The following is a 20840-nucleotide window of genomic DNA, read 5'->3' on the forward strand; positions in this document are numbered from 1 at the left end:
AGGTCACTTCCCTCTCTCTGGTGGCAGGAACTCTTCTGACTGCTCCAGTCTCTTCAAAGGCAGGGACATGTGTTGTTCTTCTCCAGCTGTCTGGAGCTTGTGGACACGGCCCAAGCCTCATACCTTCTTTTGAGTCATTCCAAGTGGATTGTCTGCTTAGAAAACTTGTTTTCTAGCTATTTAAAATTATTCTTTTCTTGTTCAGAAGCATCTGTTCTCAAGGTGGGGCTTTATTTCATTCTTCACAGCATAGCCGTAAAGCCTTGTTCTCGACCAGCACAGGGTTTCAGGAGCACTAGCTCAAGGTCCCTGGCTCTGGGCACACTGACTCTTGAAGTCCTGCTTTTGGTTCTACCAATTGTTGTGTAAATGAGTTAATGTCACTGACCTCACATGGCAGCTGTGACCTGGCACAGTTTCTCTCTTCTGCAGAAACTTCTGAGACTCAATTTCCTCATCTTTGAAGTGGGGAGAACACCCCCACGGGATTATATTGATGGTAAAAGAAATGTGTAGAAATCCTGGGGCATTTCTGTTTAATCTTACTGACAGTATTGTATATACTCCTTAAAATCACTGTCTCTTTTTTTCCATCCTTTCTGCCTTTTATATTTGAGTAAACATAGTAGGTAAGTAAATGTGTAGAACATCTGAGAGCTCAAGGAGTAAGTTTATTTTGCAGTCTAAATATATAAAGTGTAAATGAAATTAACTTTACATTCAGTGATCATTTATATGGATTCTTCATGCAGCTCTGACAAAAATCTTTCTCCTGCCACCTTCTGGTCGGGACCTGTGGTTGCATGCTGACGTGTGTAATGCACTTAACATTTTTATGACTTTTCTAGTGCTTTCTCACATAGGCTCTCATCTTGGCCTGCATTCTCCTGCTTGACCAGCCCTTTCTCCCCTGTCCTCCTCCTTGTGGCGTGTCTTTTCTGAACTTGCTCCACGCCAACCCTTTGTTTAGTTTGTTCATATGTATTGAAAGTTTGTTCATATATAGTGTTTAGTTTGTTCATGTATATCTTTCTCAACTTTCCTTCTCAGAATCCCTTAGGAACCATGTTATTCTTCAACCCTTTCCAAATCCTGCTGACCACACATGAGCACTCCTTTCACTGAGTCCTTTGACCTGCTCTGAGTGTACCCCATCATTTGCATTACTGTTTAATTGGGCATTTGCTTTACCCACAGTCCTGAAAATTTAAGTTCTATGAGATCATCTAACTTACCTCAATAAGAATATCTTTGTCATCATCATCAACAGTTACTGAGTACCTTTATGTTAGGTTCAGTACAAGTGCTTCATATTCAGCAGGTATTAGCTTCATTTTATAAATAAGATCTAAATTTATATTATTAGTATATTGCAGTATGTTAATTGTATAAATAAGTTATAATTTATAAGTAGATCTCAGAAAATACTTTGTGTAAAGTCCCAGGGCTTGTTACATGGGTGGCCACTTTCTGAACCTAACTGCCTTAGCCCCATGTCCATGATTTTAGCACCACTTTCTACTGCAGTTATAACCCCTTGTCTTTCCTGCTCACTCACTGGGCTTATCAGAAGATGTATTTTGAAATATTTTCAAACTTTTGATGATAGTTCTTTAATAGAGCTAATTTAGTTTTGAAATTTTAAATATAAAATTTATAGTACATACATTAAGATGTTATTTATATTGGAGTTATGTTTATTAACTCAACCATTTATTTCAAGATGTGCCTTAAAGTTAAAGTTAAGTGGATAAAACAACTCAAAGGGAACACTGTAGGGTTTCTTTCTGACATGGGATTAAAAAAAGTTGATAGACTGAACTAAAATAAGACTTCAGTTCATTAAAAACAACATTAAATGGGTTGAAAAGGCAAGCCAGAAAGTAAAAAAGTTTCCATTCTTCCATTTTCTTTTTCCTTCCCCTTCTTCTCCCTTCCCTGTATTTCCTTGTTCCAGAATGTGTAAAAAATCATTATGAAAAATACAATTCAGTAAAAAACGAGTAAAACAAACAAAAATCCACTGAGCAAGCCTTGCACAGACATTTCACAAAATGGGGAAGATTTTTGGTTAATAAACATGAAAATGTATTCAGAATCATTAGTTTTCAGACATGTAAATTAAAACACAAATGGGATGCCCATATAGATTACCAGAGTGACTAAAATGAAAACAAAACAAGACAAAATGGACATTATCAAATGTTGGTGAGGATGTGGAGCTATTGGAATCTCTTATCTGCTACTTGTGGAAATGTAAATTGGCTTAATCACTTTAGAAAATGTCACTGTCTACTAAGGCAGTGTATCCACTTAGCTACAACTCATTAATTCCTAGTGGAATTAGTATATGTCTCTTGATGTACACAAATGGGCATTAAAAGACATGTACAAGGATGTTTGCTATTAGTATTATTAAATGTAGAAATTTACTCATTTATGAATAACATTCAGCAAATTTTCCCCTCTTTGTTCTTTTTAGTATGCATATTGTACTTAAATAAAAGCATTTACCTTAGAAATTCTATACTAGACAGGAACTATAATCATTCTGGCAGAGATGTCTGCGCATAGACTTCTATAGCACTGAACTTCTCACGGCTTCCATCCCCCAAATCAGCGTCAGTCAGGAAGTTGGTGGGCTAAAGATTTGGTCCTGCTGATCAACATGCTTGCTAATCAACATGCTCGCTAATCCACCTCATCCAAGATTACTTCCCTGTTAAACTTACCCTTGCTTTCTCCTGATAAAGAAGCTGGGTTGGACTTTGTCATGGTCACAGTTCACTGGGCTTATGTCAGTCCTTGGACATCTTAGCCCATGAGCCTGTATGATCCCTGGAGCAACTTGAAGGCTTAAGTGAGTTTTCTCGAACTGGGCTTTTAATCTAGTACTAGAAATTGCGATTTCTCTTTCTCTTTCTGTTATACTGTATTGACACTGTTAAGAGTCAGTACTAGGAATCAAGAAGGTGAAAGTATCTCCTTTTTAGTTTTATATACTTCTCATAGTGCATGGCATTTTTAAAAATAAGAATTCTATATAACTAAGTAATGTTTTGTAGATGTATATACCCTATCAATACTTTCATGTGTGGTACTGTTAATCTTTTCCACAAAAACTTGTAAAGTCAGAGCAAAACAATACTGATTTATATTCAAAAAATATATGTATGCCTAAGCACCATGATTCATATATTCATTATCTCAATATTATCATTCAATTCCTGAATTTAGGAAAAGACACATATTAGGGGAAAACATATTTCTGGCTATAATTTATGATGAGAAAATGAGTAACTTAGTGAAGATGGTAACCAAATGTAGAAACTTTTAGAATTTGAAAATTTGGAACTTTCAACTCTAAACAGAGGCCTGTTGAGGCCAATCACATATTTCATTTTGAGCTAGTTATACAGTAAGATGCAAGTTATATTTTTGGTGTTAGTAGAGGCTTTAATATTTAACCATTACTTCTAGAATATCTGGAATATTTAAAACCTTTAGAAGTCTGTATATGAGAGAGGTAAAGGAAAATAAATATATCTGTTTATGGAGGTCTAGTAACTGTTAAGCACTAGAAAATTGGCTATACTTCTGACAAATAGCTCTACTCTTTTCCAACATCTTTCATGCTCTTTCTCTAATTCCATCTCGTTGTATGACGTTAAAATCTTGCCCTACCTTATTGTCTTTCTTTCATGGACATATTTGCATCCATTCCCAAATACTCTTGGGGACTTTCTGAAACCTGGGCAGTGAATTGAGCACTTTATTTTATATCTGCTGCTTCCACCACAGATTCCTGAGTGGGAACCAGGTCTTACTTATTTTTTTATTTGCATACTTACCATATAGTATATATAGTAAACAGTATAATTATAGGAAATGAAAGATTGAGTAAACCCCGTTACATATTTGGTGTTGGTAGAAGCTTTGGTATTTGCTGGAAGATAGGATTGAAGAATGGTTAGGAGAACATGAACTTTTTTGTTATACAAAATCCAAATTTGAATCCTGCCACTCATTTAGGCTTGTAAACATGGGGCAGCTTGTTTAACCTTTTTGACTTCTGTTCCCGCATCTATAAAATGTTGGTAATACCATCTGCATCACCTTGTATATATGTAAAATATGAAATGTAGTGGCACCAGGTGCTAAGTCTCAATAAAAGTTTGTTGCTATTAGGTGTCAGACCAGCTTTTTAAAGGAGGAGAGTGTATATATTACCTTTTGCAAATTCTCCATCTCTTTAAATTTGCAACTGAGAGAGGGGGAGGGAACAGGTCTGTAGTCTGTCTTTTCCAGGTGGTGTTGAGATCATGGCAATGGACGTCCATGTTCACACACAGCTGTATGACTTAAACTGACTGACCTCACGAGCAAAGATGTGGGCTGGAGAGCATTGGGAAGCACCCGCTCAGCCGTGGGCTGGCTGTGGACAAGTGCTCTGGCTGTTCTTGGAGGCCCTGCTTTCAGGCTGTCTTGCCTAGTGGCAGCAGAGCATTTTTGATTGGAAGAATTACTTAAAGATGATAAACATCTTGTGAGCACCCAGGGTATTTCTAGCCCTCTCTTGCTCCTTCCCATGAATTCTCTGTGCCAGGTCGTACAAAGTGGATGGTGGGCAAACATGAGTACTACGATGGATGAGAAATAGAAACAGTGGATAGCGGACAAAGATGAGACAAGAGCTGGAGAGGGATGTTGTGTGAACACAGGAGGGAATGAAGGAGCCAGGAAGTGTGTTTCCTAATACCAGTGGGGCTTATAAATCCAGAAGCTGACATTCTAACCCTTTGTATATTTCATTTAGCAATATATGGTGAATTATTGTAAGATAGACACAGAAATGAGCTGTTCTCTCTGGGGGCTATATTAGGTAGAGAAAGGACTGGATGATTTCTTGGCCTCATAGTTTATGATTTAACCCAATATTGTTACTTAAACTTTGAGAATTTATTTATACAAAATCCCCAGAGAAAATTAATTCAGACTTGTACATATTAGCATGGTTAATTTCTTTCTTCTGGAATGGACAAAACAAAAGATGAAAATGTTCTTCCAGCATTGAGATCTTATTTGGCTCTTTTCCTTTGTAGGAAGAGGACTCTTCTTGTGAGTCAAGCAAAGAGAAGCGGCGAGTGAAGAAAAAAGTGACTTCTGGGGGAGTTTTTGTAAGAAGATATTAATCACTGTAATAAACTTTAAATAAACTTGCTTAATTTGTCTCTTCTTTTTAAAATTGATATAAATGTAAATCTACATAAGCTCTTTTCAGAAGTTATGATGTTATTCCAATTCTGAAAACAGACAAGTGTTACCATAACAAAGGAATTGTTAAAGTTATGTGGAGTTAGTTGTATTCCCTCTCCCAATAATTTTTTGACATATTTACATAGGCAAGTCAAAAACTAGATTTATGGATAATTGATTTTGCAAGTATTTCCATAAATTTTAAAATAACATGATGTTGCAGTCCAGTCCTACATGCTAAAAATTATTCTAGACATTTAAACTTATTAGAAAAATCTATTATGGCTTTATAATAGAATTATAAAACTTTCTAGATAATACCACTTACTACTACTATAGAGGATATGATTTTTAATAACTTTTCTAATGAATTGAATTTTAAAAAGCATCTGATCTTGGGTCATTGCCAACGACCAGCCTTGGCAAAGTGTCGTGTCAGGAGTCCCTGAAAGGAGGAGACGGCCTAGGCAAAACTTTAAGGGCTAAAGGGAAGGGGATGAGGTAGTGAGGAGACACTGACACTGGATGAGGTGCAAGTATCTTCTACTGAGGGGCTCAGCAGGTCTTTATTTATTCATTTTTTGCAAGCAGTGAGATGACGTCATCATGTGCATGGAAGCAAAGCAGAAACAATCAGTTCATTCTTTTCCCATAGACTTTTGGCTGCTACGTGCTCTCTGCAAGAAGGCAACCAACCTTCAAGGTTAATGGATAAAAAACTAAGCCTTACACTAAAACTTATTATTTTAGCTAGACAATTACCTAAGACAGTTGATAGCCGCCAGTACACCCCTATCAGCGAAAGCCTAAGCATCCAAAGACTCTTCTATTCACATGGCCTTCAGCCGGAGACCAGCTGCTTTTCGGTTATCAGCTAACAGGGTTTTCTACCAAGAAACTTTTTTTTTTTTTTTTTTAAATAAGGAGACCTATATTCTTTTTTTTTTTTTTTTTTTTTAAAGATTTATTTATTTATTTATACAAGCACTGGGTACAGTCAGAAGCATGAGAGGGTGAGAGAATTCACCAGAGCCAGAGCAGGGAACAGAACAGGCAGACAATCGAAACACACTGCTGGGGGGAGCAGCGGGCGGTCTGCGCGCCTTGTGGGACCCTCGCCCGGTGGCCGGGGATCGAACCGGCGCTGCAGAGGCTGCGGGCAGCCTCGCAGCCCAGCGCTCAACCGCTGCGCCACCGGGGAGGCCCCCCAAGAAACTTCTTAATACAGTTAACTTCATTTAAAAATTTTTCTAAGAAACTTCTTAAAAAAAAGCAAAAGAAGGACTTACTATAATCGTGCTGGATGGCTTGTCATGCATGCTCATGTACAACAAACTTTCCCTTTGTCAGGCAGGCCAAATTTACAGTGTTTAATTTTTAAGCAGGTAATTCTCCGTGCCATGTGCTTATAATATTCTTATACATATACTTTATTGCCCAATGTATTTTCCGAGAAGTTTTTCTTATATGACTAAGAACAAAAAACAAAGGGATGTATATAGATTATAGATTAATCTTCAGCTTCATGGTGTGAGGCTCTTTGGAAATCTTTGGCCCCACGGTGTGAGGCCCTTTTTCTTCAGCCCCACGGTGTGAAGCCCTTTTCTTAGCTGCTTGCCAGTGTCTTACCTGGCTGGGGCAGCAAGGCCCCCTGCAGCAGGTCATAAATACATTATCAGAACAGTAAGTTTTAGAAAAGGACAACTTTACAACAGCCAAGTATCTTACTCAGGAAAGTTTTACAGAAATGAAAATATACTCTTGTAAGAGGAAGTAAAAATCCCTAAGATGTCTTTGCTAAGAATACGCATGTAAATGATCTGCTTTAGAATTTTAATCATTGGTTTTCCATGCTTTATAAAAAAGGAATACAGAGGTGGCCAGAATGAAAAGACACTGCTTTATTCTTTTCCTTTGCCCTACTTTGCTGATCAGAAACAGCCATGGCTGGACCTCCCTGGTGGCACAAGGGTTACGACGCAACCTATGGAGCTGTCTGCAGCCACCGCAGCATGAGTTCGATCCCTGGCCAGGAAGCTGCCCACATGGTGCAGCAGACCTCTCCTGCCTCACCTGCTGCTCCCCTCAGCAGTGCGTTTCAGTTGAACTGCCTGTTCTGTTACCCCTCTGTCTCTGGTGAATCCTCTCACCCCTTACACCTCTGGCCTGTAGCCAGTTCTTGTATGCATAAATCTTAAAAAAAGAGAAAAGAAAAGAAACCACCATGGCATTTCTCAGTTCAGTTCTCACTTCAATTCCCTCACATTCCCTACCCACCCACCCTTACCCCACTTAAGCTAGAAATTTTTTCAACTCTCTTGGAGCACTTGTCTAGATCCTGGGTCACCTGTAGATCTGACTGCTAGCTTTGGGCACTGCTAGCCATAGCCTTGTCACTATATACCAGGCTGCCCACACGCTAGGCCCTGGTGTGCACTTCAAATGATCACAAAGGTCACCTTGACCCAGAATCACCAACAGCAGCTTGTCCTGACAGGAGTGCATTTGGTTAAGACCAGTTCAGGCTAGTCGAAGGTCTGTAAGCGAATGCCAAGGAAATTGGCTTAGCTATCATTATGATAACCTTTATGTTACTAGTTTAAGTTTTCGATCTATGGAAACAATAGTTGTTAACATTTGTTGGGCATTTAAATATGTGAGAGATATGTGCCATAGGATTCTAATCAGGAAGTTCACGGTCTTTTTTTTTTTTTTTTTAAGATTTATTTATTTATGCATACAAGAACTGGGGTACAGGCCAGAGGTGTGGGGAGTGAGAAGATTCACCAGAGACAGAGTGGGGAACAGAACAGGCAGATTGTGAAATACACTGATGAGGGGAACAGTGGGTGAGACAGGAGAGGTCTGCTGCGCCATGTGGGTAGCTCCCTGGCCTGGGATTGAAATCTTGCTGCAGTGGCTGTGGACAGCTTCATAGGTTGCGTCTTAACCCCTTGCGCCACCAGGGAGGTCCCCAGAGTCTGTTTCCTTAAAAGACTCTTGGAATCCCCACATTCGACATTTCCCTTGGCCTTCTAGGACTATTTACCTTCTAGCTTAGTTACCCTAAAGTTAATCTTAGTGCTGGAAATACTTTGTTATACTTATTCCAGTTATTTTTTTAAATATTTATTTTACTTATTTATGCATACAAGAGCTGGGGTGTAGGCCAGAGGTGTGGGGGGGAGGTGTAAGGGGTGGGGCGGTGAGAGGAGTCACCAGAGACAGAGTGGGGAGCAGAACAGGTGGATCTACTGAAATACACTGCTGAGGGGAGCAGCGGGGAGACAGGAGAGGTCTGCTGTGCCATGTGGGTTAGCTCCTTGGCCTGGGATCAGACACATGCTGCAGTGGGTGGCAATAGCGTGATAGTGCAGAGACTTAACCTCTGCACCACCAGGAAGGCCCTGCTTCCCTCTATACTAGTGACACAGGAAAATAAATGACAATATTAATTTTTACACTTTATTTTGAAGAATACACAAGAAGTGCCTTTGTAAAAATGGGCACATGCCACGTGTTAAAAGGATAACTTTAAAAGCATAGTTTAATGAAGATCATTTTTAAACAATTCACAACTTTTTCGATCCAGTGCAAATTTATTGCATTAACAAAGCATTTCAAGTCTAGTGAATTGTCATCCATGCTTTTGTTGTTTTTACATTCTGAAAAGGAGTTAACTTTACCTCTTTAAGAGAGAATATAATTGTTCTAACGTACCATATATAGTTTCTAGAGTGATTTTACTTAAAGTTACTAACCTTACATCTGAACATTTATCAAAAACTGAGAGCATCTTAAGAAGATGGCAGGTTAGGCTTTAAAGAATGGTACAAAAGGAGCTGTTTATTTGCTGGAGTATATGTTTTTACCACAAAGGAGTAAAATTTTCAGATAGAAAAAAAGAAATATTAGCAGAGTATTGTAATAGGAGAACACACTTGGTGGGGAGGCTCTCTGGAGGTCACCAGTTACCTGTTTTTCCCGTTTTCCATAGTGTTAGGATTTACCTGGGCTGTGGCTGCTTAGGGTAAGTAAGGACTAACTTCCAAACAGTTCCTTTGTTGACAAGATGCTCTTACCACTCTGGAGAGTCCAAGGGTCTTAGAAGCTGTATGCCTAGGAAACAAAGGAAACTCCTAACCACCCCCAGCACTCAGAAAAGTATGAGTTTTAGGAGCTCTGTGCCAGAAATTGGGATCAAGCATCAAATATTTATTTTGCTACATTATGTTAATGAAACACAAAAAAAGAAGTGAAAAGGTATAAAAGAGAAACCAGTAGAAATTCTGATATTTTGCTTCCAAGCTTCAGTAGCTTTTCCATCTCTTGGGACAGCGGATCACTAGGGTATTAAGAGCGTGAGATTTTGAATTGAAGTCTGTGTGACTTTCCAAATGCATGGCCTTGGCTAGTTACTTGACTTAGTTTGTTTCTTCGTCTGTGAAGTGATTATCCCACCTCCCTAAGAGGACTGCAGTGAGAAATAGATGAGTTCATACTTGTTATTTAGCTGTTGTTTATAGTCAGTCAATGGGCGCTATTATTCTACAAAATGACCACCACTAATTTCAGCATAACCTGCCAATTTTTTCTTTATATTAAAAAATATTTAAAATGCTATCACATGTCTAAATTGTTAAAGTATAACAAAATGGGTATTATAAGTTTGGATTGTTTTTCGAAATGGTTAAAAATTTTCATTGACTTTTAACTAGTCCTTATATAATCTTGCCTCATTTATTTTATTGCACCACCAAGTAGCGTGAATGAGTAAATTAGGATCTGAGGCCATAAGCAAGGAGAAAAGGTAGCTAGTCCTCTTGGAGGCTTCTTACTACTTGCAGAAAATGCCCCCCAAAGTTTAGTGTTCTCAGAAACGCAGTAAAAATGAAATGTCCTCAACATAACCAAAATAAAATATTTAAAATTTTGGATTAAGGTGAATTGGGTGTATTTATATCATTTATTCTGGACACATTTACCAAGCACCTTCATATATGCCAGGAGACCTCTTGGGGACTCAGTTTAGCATATGAAACAGATGTAAACAACAAAAGCAAGTCTACACAGTGGTGCAGGAGCTGGAGCCCAGGTAGTTTTGAGGTATGTGGGAACACACTTTCCCCGCACCCCCCCCCCCAGATATTTCCATTCCTTAAACAAAAGTCTATCTAAAATCTAAAACTACCACCAAAATGAAGTCTCTAAGGAAAAAAATACAGGTTCTGGCAGTAATGGGAAGAGGGTATGGTGTGTGTAGATTTCTATTTCATTATTGGAAGCACTTCACTTGCTAAGTCCCTGAAAGAATGAACAAAATCTGTTTCATGATACATGCCCATGACGGGATACATGCATCTTTATTCACTGAGGTTTGAAGAGATCCAGTCAGTGGCGCTCCTGCCTCTGGGTTATGAACCTGAGATAAGAACAAGTGGCCTCAATAGCACCTTTATTTACTAATAAAACTGGTAAAAGTGTGGATGAAGGTGGAAAATATGGTTAATACTTTCAGTTTAGCCAACTTCTTGTCACTGACCTCAGAGCTGGAGCGACTCACTCTCTCCCAAAGCATCACTGGACGAGGGGCAGGCTTAGCAGCAGAGGCGAAACTGATCCCCACGGAGCAAAGCATCGTGTTCTCTGCAGACAGTCTGGTGCCACACCAGTGGGGAAAGCGGTGGCTGGGCTGCTTGGGATTTGTCACTCCTTTCACTTCACTTCACGCTGGGGTCAATGAATGCGAGAAGTGTCAAAAAAAATATGCTATGAAGCTTCCTTCATATAGAGGGAAGTATTTCCCCTCAATATTTTGGCATAACTTATAACAAACCAATCATTTATTTGTTTATTGTCTGTCTTCACTAAAATCATCAGTTTCATGAGCGTGAAACAATGTCCACCTCTGTGACACGGGGACCAGCATGTTGTCTGGCACACAGCAGGCAGTGTTATTCATGCAGCAAGCAGATACACTGTAGGTTTTGTTACAAAGGGACTGTATGGTCTTTATTGGTAAAACCAATAAAAATTTATCCACAAGGTATGATCTTTGAAGAAAATTCAGTTGGAAAGCCTCTGATTCAACCATAAGGACTAGTCTCTTAACTGCCCTGTACCTCAGTTTCCCTATTTATAAGTCAACAAGCAATGAGATTATGTTGAATACTGAATTATGAAATCTTTAAAGTTATTGTCAAAGTATTATGAAATCTTTTGAAATGTTTAGCACTTACTAACCCTGGTTTCTTTATCTGGGTAAAACTAAGGACCTAAGATAAAAATGGTATTTTGTACTTCTCTTTAAACTGCAAATATATTATTAATAGGTACTATTGCTTAAGCAAATAATATAGTAGGCCCAATAACAAGGTAAAAACATGAAATTCCCCATAAATTTCAGGAGACTAGAGATTACGTAATACAGATTTTATACCTAATACCATACACTTGTACTAGTGAATACATTATTTTAAAACATTTCACTACCAAAAAAAAATCTAAAACACAGAAGTAACTTTTAAAACAAACTTTGTTATGTTAGCATTTTATTTTATATGAAAAGATAATAGTTTTCAGCAAAGTTCAATACAGTAAAACAAGTATGTTGGCTTGAGAATACTTTTCAAATCTGCAAAGGATACCAAGTAAATTCTTTAAGATTTACATGGTCCAAGTAAACAAGAAGAATCTAGCTGGCTTTTTAGACTTATCAAAATGATAAATCAAAAGTCCTTTCGATCTCAATCAGGTTTTTTCTGGCAGCTTTCAACATAATAAAGATACAAACACAAAACAAAGACAAAATACATCTTCCCATTCTACAACATTTCTTTGTAGCCCATAGGTACTTTGAATAATCTTGTATAAAGATTCTGCTGCAACTTTTCAGTATTCGAAAAAGTAAACGTTTCTTGGCGTAGTGTTCTAAGAAGTCAATAGCGGCAACAGGCGGAGTTTAATGCACTAGTTTCACTGCTATTTCCAGACTCTGTAAAACCCCAATGCTATTGCCAGGCAGGTAAACACCGAGGCTGTGAAAAGAAAAGATGGACATTTGTGATTATTTTACAAAGACAAACAGAAATGATGTCATCTTTAATTTGAATGAAGAACAAGAAGTAAAGGAAAGCGAATCCATTTCTACCTTAAGTTTTGCATTCCCTAGAAAATTAAGCTTAAGAACAGAGTATCCTTTAGGGCAGGATTAATACCAATTCTTAAAATCTTCCTAAAAGACAGAATAGGGACGGTAGTAATTTTAAAATGTAGATTATATGTTACTTAGAATCCATCATGTTTTAAGTCATTAACATTACCATTACTATTATTATTTTTTTTTGTGGGACCCTCGCCGGCGGCAGGGGAACGAACCGGTGCTGCAGAGGCAGCGGGAAGCCTTGCAGCCCAGCGCTCAACCGTTGCGCCACCAGGGGAGGCCCAACATTACCATTATTAACAAAGATTATGGAACTTTAATTTCAGATCTTGTAATAAGTGAAAAACTTTATTAGTAGGGCATTTTTTATTGATGTAACATTACATAAGCTTTAGGTACACGATATTATAATTCAGCATCTTTATGTTACAGCATGCTTGCTGTCATAACTCTTTTTTGTCATCATAGAGTTTCCTCTTTACCTGTTTCCTCCTCTTTCCCTCCGGTAATCAACCTGTTCATAAATTTTAGTATTTTTTCTATTTTTGTGAAAAAATGCCACTGGGATTTTGATGTGAATTGCACTGAATTTTAAGTTATTTTGGGTAAAATGGACATTTTTATCAATGTTAATTCTTTCAATCCATGCACACAGGATATTTTTCCGTTTTCTTGAATCTTCAATTTCTTTATCTGGGTAAAACAATGTCTTATAGTTTTCTGTGTATCAGTCTTTCACCTTCTTGGTATGTTTGTCTTTTTCTTTTTTTTTTTTTTTTTTAAAGATTTATTTGTTTTTGCATATAGGCCAGCAGTGTGGGAGGGTGAGAGGATTCACCAGAGACAGTGCGGAGCACAACAGGCAGACTGACGAAATACACTGCCGAGGGGAGCAGCGGGTGAGACAGGAGAGGTCTGCTGCGCCATGTGGGTAGCTCCCTGGCCGGGTATTGAACTCATTCTGCAATGGCTGTGGACAGCTTCATAGGTTGCATCAAAACCCCACTTTTGGCTTTTTGATGTGATTGTAAGTGGGAGTGTTTTATTAATTTCTCTGATAGCTCATTTAGTGTATGGAAATGCAACTGATTTTTGTGTATTGGCTTTGTACCCTGTAACTTTACTGTATTCACTTATTATTATTTTTTCCTTTCCAATATGGATGCATTTTCTTTTTCTCCCCTAATTGCTCTGGTTGGCGCTTCCTATACTACATTGAATAAAAGTGCTTAGAGTGGGAATACTTACCTTGTTTCTGATTTTAGAGGAAAAGTTTTCAGTTTCTAACCATTATGATGATAGCTGTTGAACTGTCATTCAAAGCCTGTATTTTTTAAGGTACGTGTCTTCTTTACCCATTTTATTGAGACTTTAAAATCAATCTTGTCAAATGCTTTTCCTTCAATTACTGATCTGTTTTTTTTAATCCTTCATTTTATTAATGCAGTGTATCACACTGATTGATTTGCAGATGTTGACCTTTTTGCATTCCTGGATGGTAAATCCCACTTTACCGTGGTGTACAGTCCTTTTGGTGTGATTGGCTGGCTAATATTTTGTTGAGGAGTTTTGTATCTATGCTCATCAGATATTGTCCTATACTTTTCTTTTTTCTTTCCCTGTTGACATTTTCTGGTTTTGGTATCAATCTAATGTTTGCCTCATAAAACAAGTTAGGGAGCATTTATTCCTCTTTAATTTTCTAGAAGATTTTGAGAAGGATAGATTGTTTTATCTCTGGAGTTAAGTGAGTCTATGAAAGGCAGCATTTATAGTTGGGTTTTGTTTTTAATCCATGCAGCAACCACTCTGTGCTTTTTGATTGTGAATTCAATCCATTTACATTTAGGGTGATTTCTGCATAGGAGGACTTACTACTGCCATTTTATTTTTTGCTTCCTGATTGTTCTGTATCTCCATTTTTTCTTTTTCATTGTGTTTCTACCTGCCACTAATTCCAAGTGAAACTCCCTCTCTCGTGTTCATTACAGCATTATTTACAATAACCAAATTATATAAACAAACCTAAGTGACCCCTAACAGATAAGTGGATCAGGAAGATGGGGTATATAATATATATACAGTGGAGTACTATTCGGCAATCAAAAAAAGATAAACTCAGGCCATTTGCAACAATGTGGATGGAGCTGGAAGGCATTATGCTCAGTGACATATGTCAGAAGGAAAAAGACAAGAAAATGGATGGTGTCACTTATATGTGGAATACAGAGAAACCAGACAAAAGGTCAGATAAAGCCAAACCCAAAAACTAGATTTTTAAGCAAGACTATAGAACTGAGATGTCCAGAGGGGAAGGGAGGGGACTGAGCAAAAAGTAGGGAAGAAGCACAATGGACGATGGTGGTGGACTTTAGCTACTTTGGAGATGTGGGGATCTTATACTTTCAGAATACAAACAACAATGAAAACTGCTACCTAAACATAAATTAAAAAAAAATAGAACTATCACTATTTGTAGATGACATAATATGTAGAGAAAACCCTGAAGATGCCACTAAAAAGCTATTAGAAACAATAAATGAATACAATAAAGTAGCAGGATACAAAATCAATCTACAGCTATCTGTTTTTATATGCAACAATGAATTAGAGGTAAGAAAAATTAAGAGAACAATTCCATTCATAATTGTATTGAAAAGGATAAAATACTGAGAAAAAACTTAATGAAGTGAAAGGCATTTGCACTGAAAATTATAAGCTATTATGAAAAGAGACAAAGAAATAGACATTTCTTGTTCATAATTGAAAGATATAATATTGCCAAAATTAGTATTTTACTGAAGGCAATACATATATTTAAAGCAATTTCTATCAAAACGCAAATGGCATTATTCAAGGAAACAGAAAAAAATACTAAAATTTGTAAGGAACTTTAAAAGACCCCAACAGCCAAAACAATCCTGAGAAAAAAGAAAAGTAGAGGTATTTTTTTTAATTTCTTTTTTTTAAAGATTTATTTATTTATTTATTTATTTATTTATTTATTTATTTATTTATTTATACAAGCACTGGGTACAGTCAGAAGCACGGGAGGGTGAGCGAATTCACCAGAGCCAGAGCAGGGAACAGAACAGGCAGACCGACAAAGTACACTGCTGAGGGGAGCAGCGGGCAGCAGGAGAGGTCTGCGCACCATGTGGGGCCCTCGCCAGTGGCCGGGGATCGAACCAGCCCTGCAGCAGGCAGCTTCGCAGCCCAGCGCTCAACCACTGTGCCACCAGGGGAGGCCCCAAAAGTAGAGGTATTAACCTGTTTCCCTGACTTCAAACTATACTATAAAGCAATAGTAATGAGAATATTATGATTGGAGTAAGAAAGGGCAGAGGTTCATGGAACAGAAGTAACAGCCCAGACATAAACTGACAGGACAATGATTTTACATCAAAGAAGCCAGTAACAGACAATGGAGAAAGGAAAGTCTCTTTAATAGTGTTGGGAGAATTGGATGACCACATTCAAAGTAGTGAAACTAGATCACTATCTTATACCAATACACCAAATTTAAATCAAAATGGAATAAATGCTTAGATGTAAGACCTGAAAACACAAACTACATAGAAGAAAACACAGGTGACACTTCCTCTGACATCAGTCTTAGTGATGTCTTTGGGATCCCGACCCCAATGTCAAGGGAAACAGGGAAAAATAAACAAGTGGGACTACACTGAACTAAAATGTTTCTGTGCAGTGAAACCACTACAAAAATGAAAAGATGATCTATTGATTGCTAGAAGATATTTCCAGGTAATATATCTGAAAGAGGTTATCATGGAAATCAGAACTCATATAGCTCAACAACAAAACCCCACACAATCAAATAAAAAAATAGGCAGAAGAATGACTACTTTTCTAAAGACATACAGGTGGTCAACAGGGATATGAAAAATGCTCAGCAACACCTAATAATAAGGAAGATGCACCGCAAAACCACAATAAGATGCCATTTAACATCTATTAGAATGGCTATTATTGAAAAGACTATAAACAAAAAGTGTTGATGCACATGTACAGGAAACAGAAACTTATACATTATTTTTGGGAATATAAACTGATGTAGCCACCATGGAAAACATTAAGGACATTTTTCAAAGAATTAAAAATAGTGACACCACATGACCCAGTTATTGCACTTCTAGGCATTTCATGCAGCAGTCACATATATTTGGAGAGGGTAAGGAAAGAGGAAAAAATGCCTACAGCCCACTTGTTGCAAATCCTCAGTGAAAAAAAGGAGGGAAAATAACTTAGAAAGGTAATTATCCAAACAATATGTTGCTAATTTCCTTTGCCACAGCCACTAACTGGTCTATTAGAATCAACCTGTGTGTGTGCATACACATATATACACACTACTGAATGAAACTTTCTTGAAAGCATCACCATTTTCAAACAGAGTGAAAAGGATTTTATTTTTAAGTAAAATATTGACTCTTTAGGTAAATACTTAAACTACGCTGAATGGAATTTGAAGCTATTCTAAGCTGGGTTGAACTGCGATCCAATTTGAAAGCAGGGACAAACATTCCAAACAGTGCTGTTTCAAAATTTCCCCTGAGCACACGTATTGAACTAAAGATCTCTGATTCCAGAGACTTTGCTAGGAGAGGGGTTTCAAATAGTCTCAGAACCCTTTCTTTTAAGTGAGTCTTTAGTAAAAGTCCAAAATTTAAGAATCGTTGCACTGGTATGTGGAGTAAAGATGGAGCCACCAACGCAACAAAACTAGTGGCTATACAGAACACAACTGATGGTATAAATAAGCAATTTTATTTTTTTAAATATACTTAAAAATGTGTGTCTTTTTGATCCAAAATTTTAGAAGTATATAGCAATATATTATACAGGAAGACCAATATAAAGGCATAGAGATCTGTGTGTTTGTGTTTATTTATTCAAACACACACAAACAAGGCTGTTTGGTTCAATATAATTCTTAATAAAAAGCTGGAAGCAGAATGTTTGTCAGTAGTGGTTGGATAAAGGATGGCATTTTCATATAATGCTACAGTAGGCTACCATAAGCCTTCTTGCCATTTATGACAACATGGATGGACTTGAGAGTATTTTAAGTGAAATAAGAAAGAAAAAGACAAGTATCATATGATTTCATTTCACATGGAATATACAAAGAAATCAAGCAACAAAACAGAAACAAACATAGTCATGTGTTGCTTAATGACGATTCAGTCAACTATAGACTGCACGTATGATGGTGGTCCCAACAGGTTGTATGTAGCTTGTAGTTGAGGTGTCTAGTAGGTTTCTGTATGTACTTTCTGTGATGATAAAATTGTCTAGTGATGCCTTTCTCTGAATATACCCCCATTGTTAAGTAATGTGTGACTGACCATACAGAGAACAGACTGGTGGTTATCTGGGGGAGGAGCATGGGGGTGGGGTAGGTAAAGTGGTGAAGGGAGTCAACTGTATGGCAGCAGATGGAAAGCAGACTTTTGTGGTGATCATGATGTTATAGACACAGCATGCTGAATTATATACCTGATAATTATATGTTATAAACCAATGTTGCCTCAGTTTAAAAAAAAATCTGTAAATTACTGTGAACTAATACACTAGCAGAAAACCACCATAGAATAAACCTTCACTGACTTAAAAAAGTTAGTCTCTATAATATGATCTAGTTATTATTTAAAAAATCTGTTATGGTTACATACAGAGGAAAAAGCCTAGAAAGATATATACTGCTAACCGTCAACACATATGGGGAGGGTGTAAAAAATGTTCACTTTATTATACTGCTTCTGAATTATATGAACAATTTATATGGAAAGTATTTTACTTATAAAAAGTAAGAAAAAGGAAAAACAGCACTTGACTCTAGCATTCCTCTGAACTCCTTGGGTATCTGAGTCAGCTCAGAGTATGACAACCTAATTTTGGGATGGTATCTGTGTTTAAATCAGTGGGACTCAAGGTAGGAGATAATACCTTCCCTTTTGCTTGCTATGGTTTTTTAATATCATATATCTATTTTAGTGACCTTTCTCCATTAAGTCCACTCAAGTCCTTTGACAGAGTGCCGCAATAAAATTTTCTTTTCATTGCAGATTATATATTTTATCTTTGTATCATTTTAAAATACTGTGTTTATGTATTTTTTAATATTCATATTTTTTCCTATTAAGAAGCTGCAGGGTTTCTTGTTAAACTTATATCCTAAACATATAGTCTATTAATCTTACGTCTACAAACACTGCAGGGGACCAACCAATAAAAGAAATCTGCTCTATTTTCCCTTCTGTGCTGGTTGTGGTTATGTTAGGAGGCAGGAGCTAACATGTCTAAAAATTCCTTTCTGACAAACACAGCCTTACCTGCAAGATAACGAATTGTCTCAAGTTTGTTAGATTCCATCAATGTTTTTAAAGAAGCAATTTCAGTATCAATTTTATTACAGGTCTCTGAAACAATACTTTTGGTTTTGGTATCCTACAGTAAATAAGAATAAGACAATTAAGTTTTGTCACTATATGCAAAAAGTAGATACAAAAGTTTTTACATTAGAAACCCTACTTATGGGCTAACTGTATATTAGAAAAATCTTGATTAGGGAAACAGCAAAAGCACAGTAATATAAAAAACTAACAATACATGAATATTACAAACTGACAAAAAATATTCCTTTTATTTTGATATTTGGAGACTACTACTTATTTGAGACATAAATATGTTAGATGATAAAGACAAAAATTTAGTCCTAGAAGGGCTTTCCTAAGTCTGCAGGAAAGCATAGATAACACTTTAAACAGATTTTGCAAAAGAAAAAACCCAACGAGGTTTACAATATGAATTGGCACCTATCTTGTAAGGAAACGACAGAAATTCTTGCCAGGTGACACTGAATGCTATTTGGATAGGGAGTAAGGAGCTGGAGGAGACAAGGTGATACTTAGAGATTAGAAATAAGCAGTGAATTGGGCGACTTCCTTGCTTATATCCTTTTAATGGCTAAGAGGAGAATAGGATGCTTCAAAGTGGGACCACCCTTGACAAATGGGACCACCCTTTCTGTCAAATTACAGCACTCACAGATGGGTTCTTAGAAACGGAAAGCAGGTCCTCAAAGCTGTTTCACTCACTGTTTACAGGGACGGTATTTCTCCTCATCAAAGTTAAAGCTAAATGACACTGTTATCCTAGGACCTGCGGTATAAACAAGATTCACGCCTCCTCTGTTAGAATACAGACCAAATGGTTTTTAACTTTTAAGTAAGGACTAAGCTGAGTCAGAAAGCTGGGTTTTACTGAAATCATAGATATTAAGTCATTTTTTTAGTTTATAATTACTGAGAAAAGTAAAGAGTAGCTATAAGTATGGGGTTTAGAGTCCAGATTCATATCCCAGCTTTCCCAATTCACTAGCTCTGGGACCTTAGCCCCCCTGTGCTTGATGTTCCAAATTGATAAAAGGAGAATAAAAATGCCTCCTTACTTCACAGAAGTTCATATGAAGATAAATAAATTAATAGAAGTAAAACAGTATTTGATACTTGATAAAAAATATTTACTATTATTTTAAAAATGATTCTTCAATTGGACCTTTGTCCTCATTTGAATACTGATTGTGAATCCTCATTAAAAAAAAAAAAAAGTTCCTTTCTATATAATGATGATTTGACTTTTTGGAAAGCTTGAGTGTGACTCAGAAGTCACAGCTCAGGGGCGGCCATCCACAGTATTGGTTAACTATAATATTTAAGTGAATGATGGGTCCTGTAGGGCTACATTTTTAAATTCCAAACTTATAAAATGAAACACATAAAAGCGGTTACATATGCAGGATAGCAGTACACCAGAAATTTTTACATGTTATCTTACTTTATGGGTAAATTCTGTGGTTGCTTCCATAAGTTTCTTTTCTTGATCTGTAAACTAAAGGATATGATATATCAGAAGATTTTTAAAAAAGACTAAAAGGTATTAAAAAGGAACACTGTTTAGAAGCACACTACCATATCGGTTACTCTGCTCCTTTCTAGGTTGATGTCCAGTTTATTATCTGCTCTGATTCGACTGGTTTCATTCTTTAAAGAAAACAAAAACATTAAAAAAGTAAGCTTGTAATATCTATTTGTTCTGAAACTCGTAAAATATTCTGAAGTGGGCAAAAAGTCTCACTTACTATCAGTTGTTGCTTAACTTGTTCTAATTCAATTTTCATTTTCTAGGTGTAAGAAAGATTGTGTGCAATTAGCATTAAAACCAAAAAGCCTGTATTATGATTCATTTAAAAAACCCTGAAACCCCAGATTAGTACAAATTGGAATCTACAGATTTCTAATACAAAATTTGATTAAAAATAAATACAAAAAGAAACAATTTCATATGATGCAAAAATTCTTATGAGCACATCAGAAAATATATGTTTTAAAATCTACTT

At 36.9% G+C, this 20840-nt stretch overlaps 2 protein-coding genes across 2 annotated transcripts in view; one reads left to right on the plus strand and one right to left on the minus strand.

Annotated features, from left to right (window-relative positions):
• ANKRD42 (ankyrin repeat domain 42) overlaps positions 1-5216 on the plus strand; it is a gene marked incomplete at its 5' end in the record, with an annotated part of 43650 nt that extends 38434 nt beyond the window's left edge. Inside the window, one exon of the mRNA XM_054699446.1 lies at positions 5103-5216. Within this exon, the coding sequence (XP_054555421.1) occupies positions 5103-5192 (90 nt within the window). The remainder of the gene's footprint in view (positions 1-5102) is intronic.
• Positions 5217-11770: 6554 nt separating this feature from the next.
• Positions 11771-20840, minus strand: part of CCDC90B (coiled-coil domain containing 90B) — a 31489-nt gene continuing 22419 nt past the window's right edge. Inside the window, exons 7-11 of the mRNA XM_037522066.2 lie at positions 20583-20624; positions 20413-20484; positions 20279-20332; positions 18775-18889; positions 11771-12293 (exon numbers count right to left, since the gene is read on the minus strand). Coding sequence (XP_037377963.1) covers positions 12238-12293; positions 18775-18889; positions 20279-20332; positions 20413-20484; positions 20583-20624 — 339 coding nt within the window. The 3' untranslated portion in view covers positions 11771-12237. The remainder of the gene's footprint in view (positions 12294-18774; positions 18890-20278; positions 20333-20412; positions 20485-20582; positions 20625-20840) is intronic.

This window comes from Talpa occidentalis, unplaced genomic scaffold, assembly GCF_014898055.3.
Source record: "Talpa occidentalis isolate TD23 unplaced genomic scaffold, MPIMG_talOcc4v2.1 talOcc4.3, whole genome shotgun sequence".
NCBI classification, from domain to species: domain Eukaryota; kingdom Metazoa; phylum Chordata; class Mammalia; order Eulipotyphla; family Talpidae; genus Talpa; species Talpa occidentalis.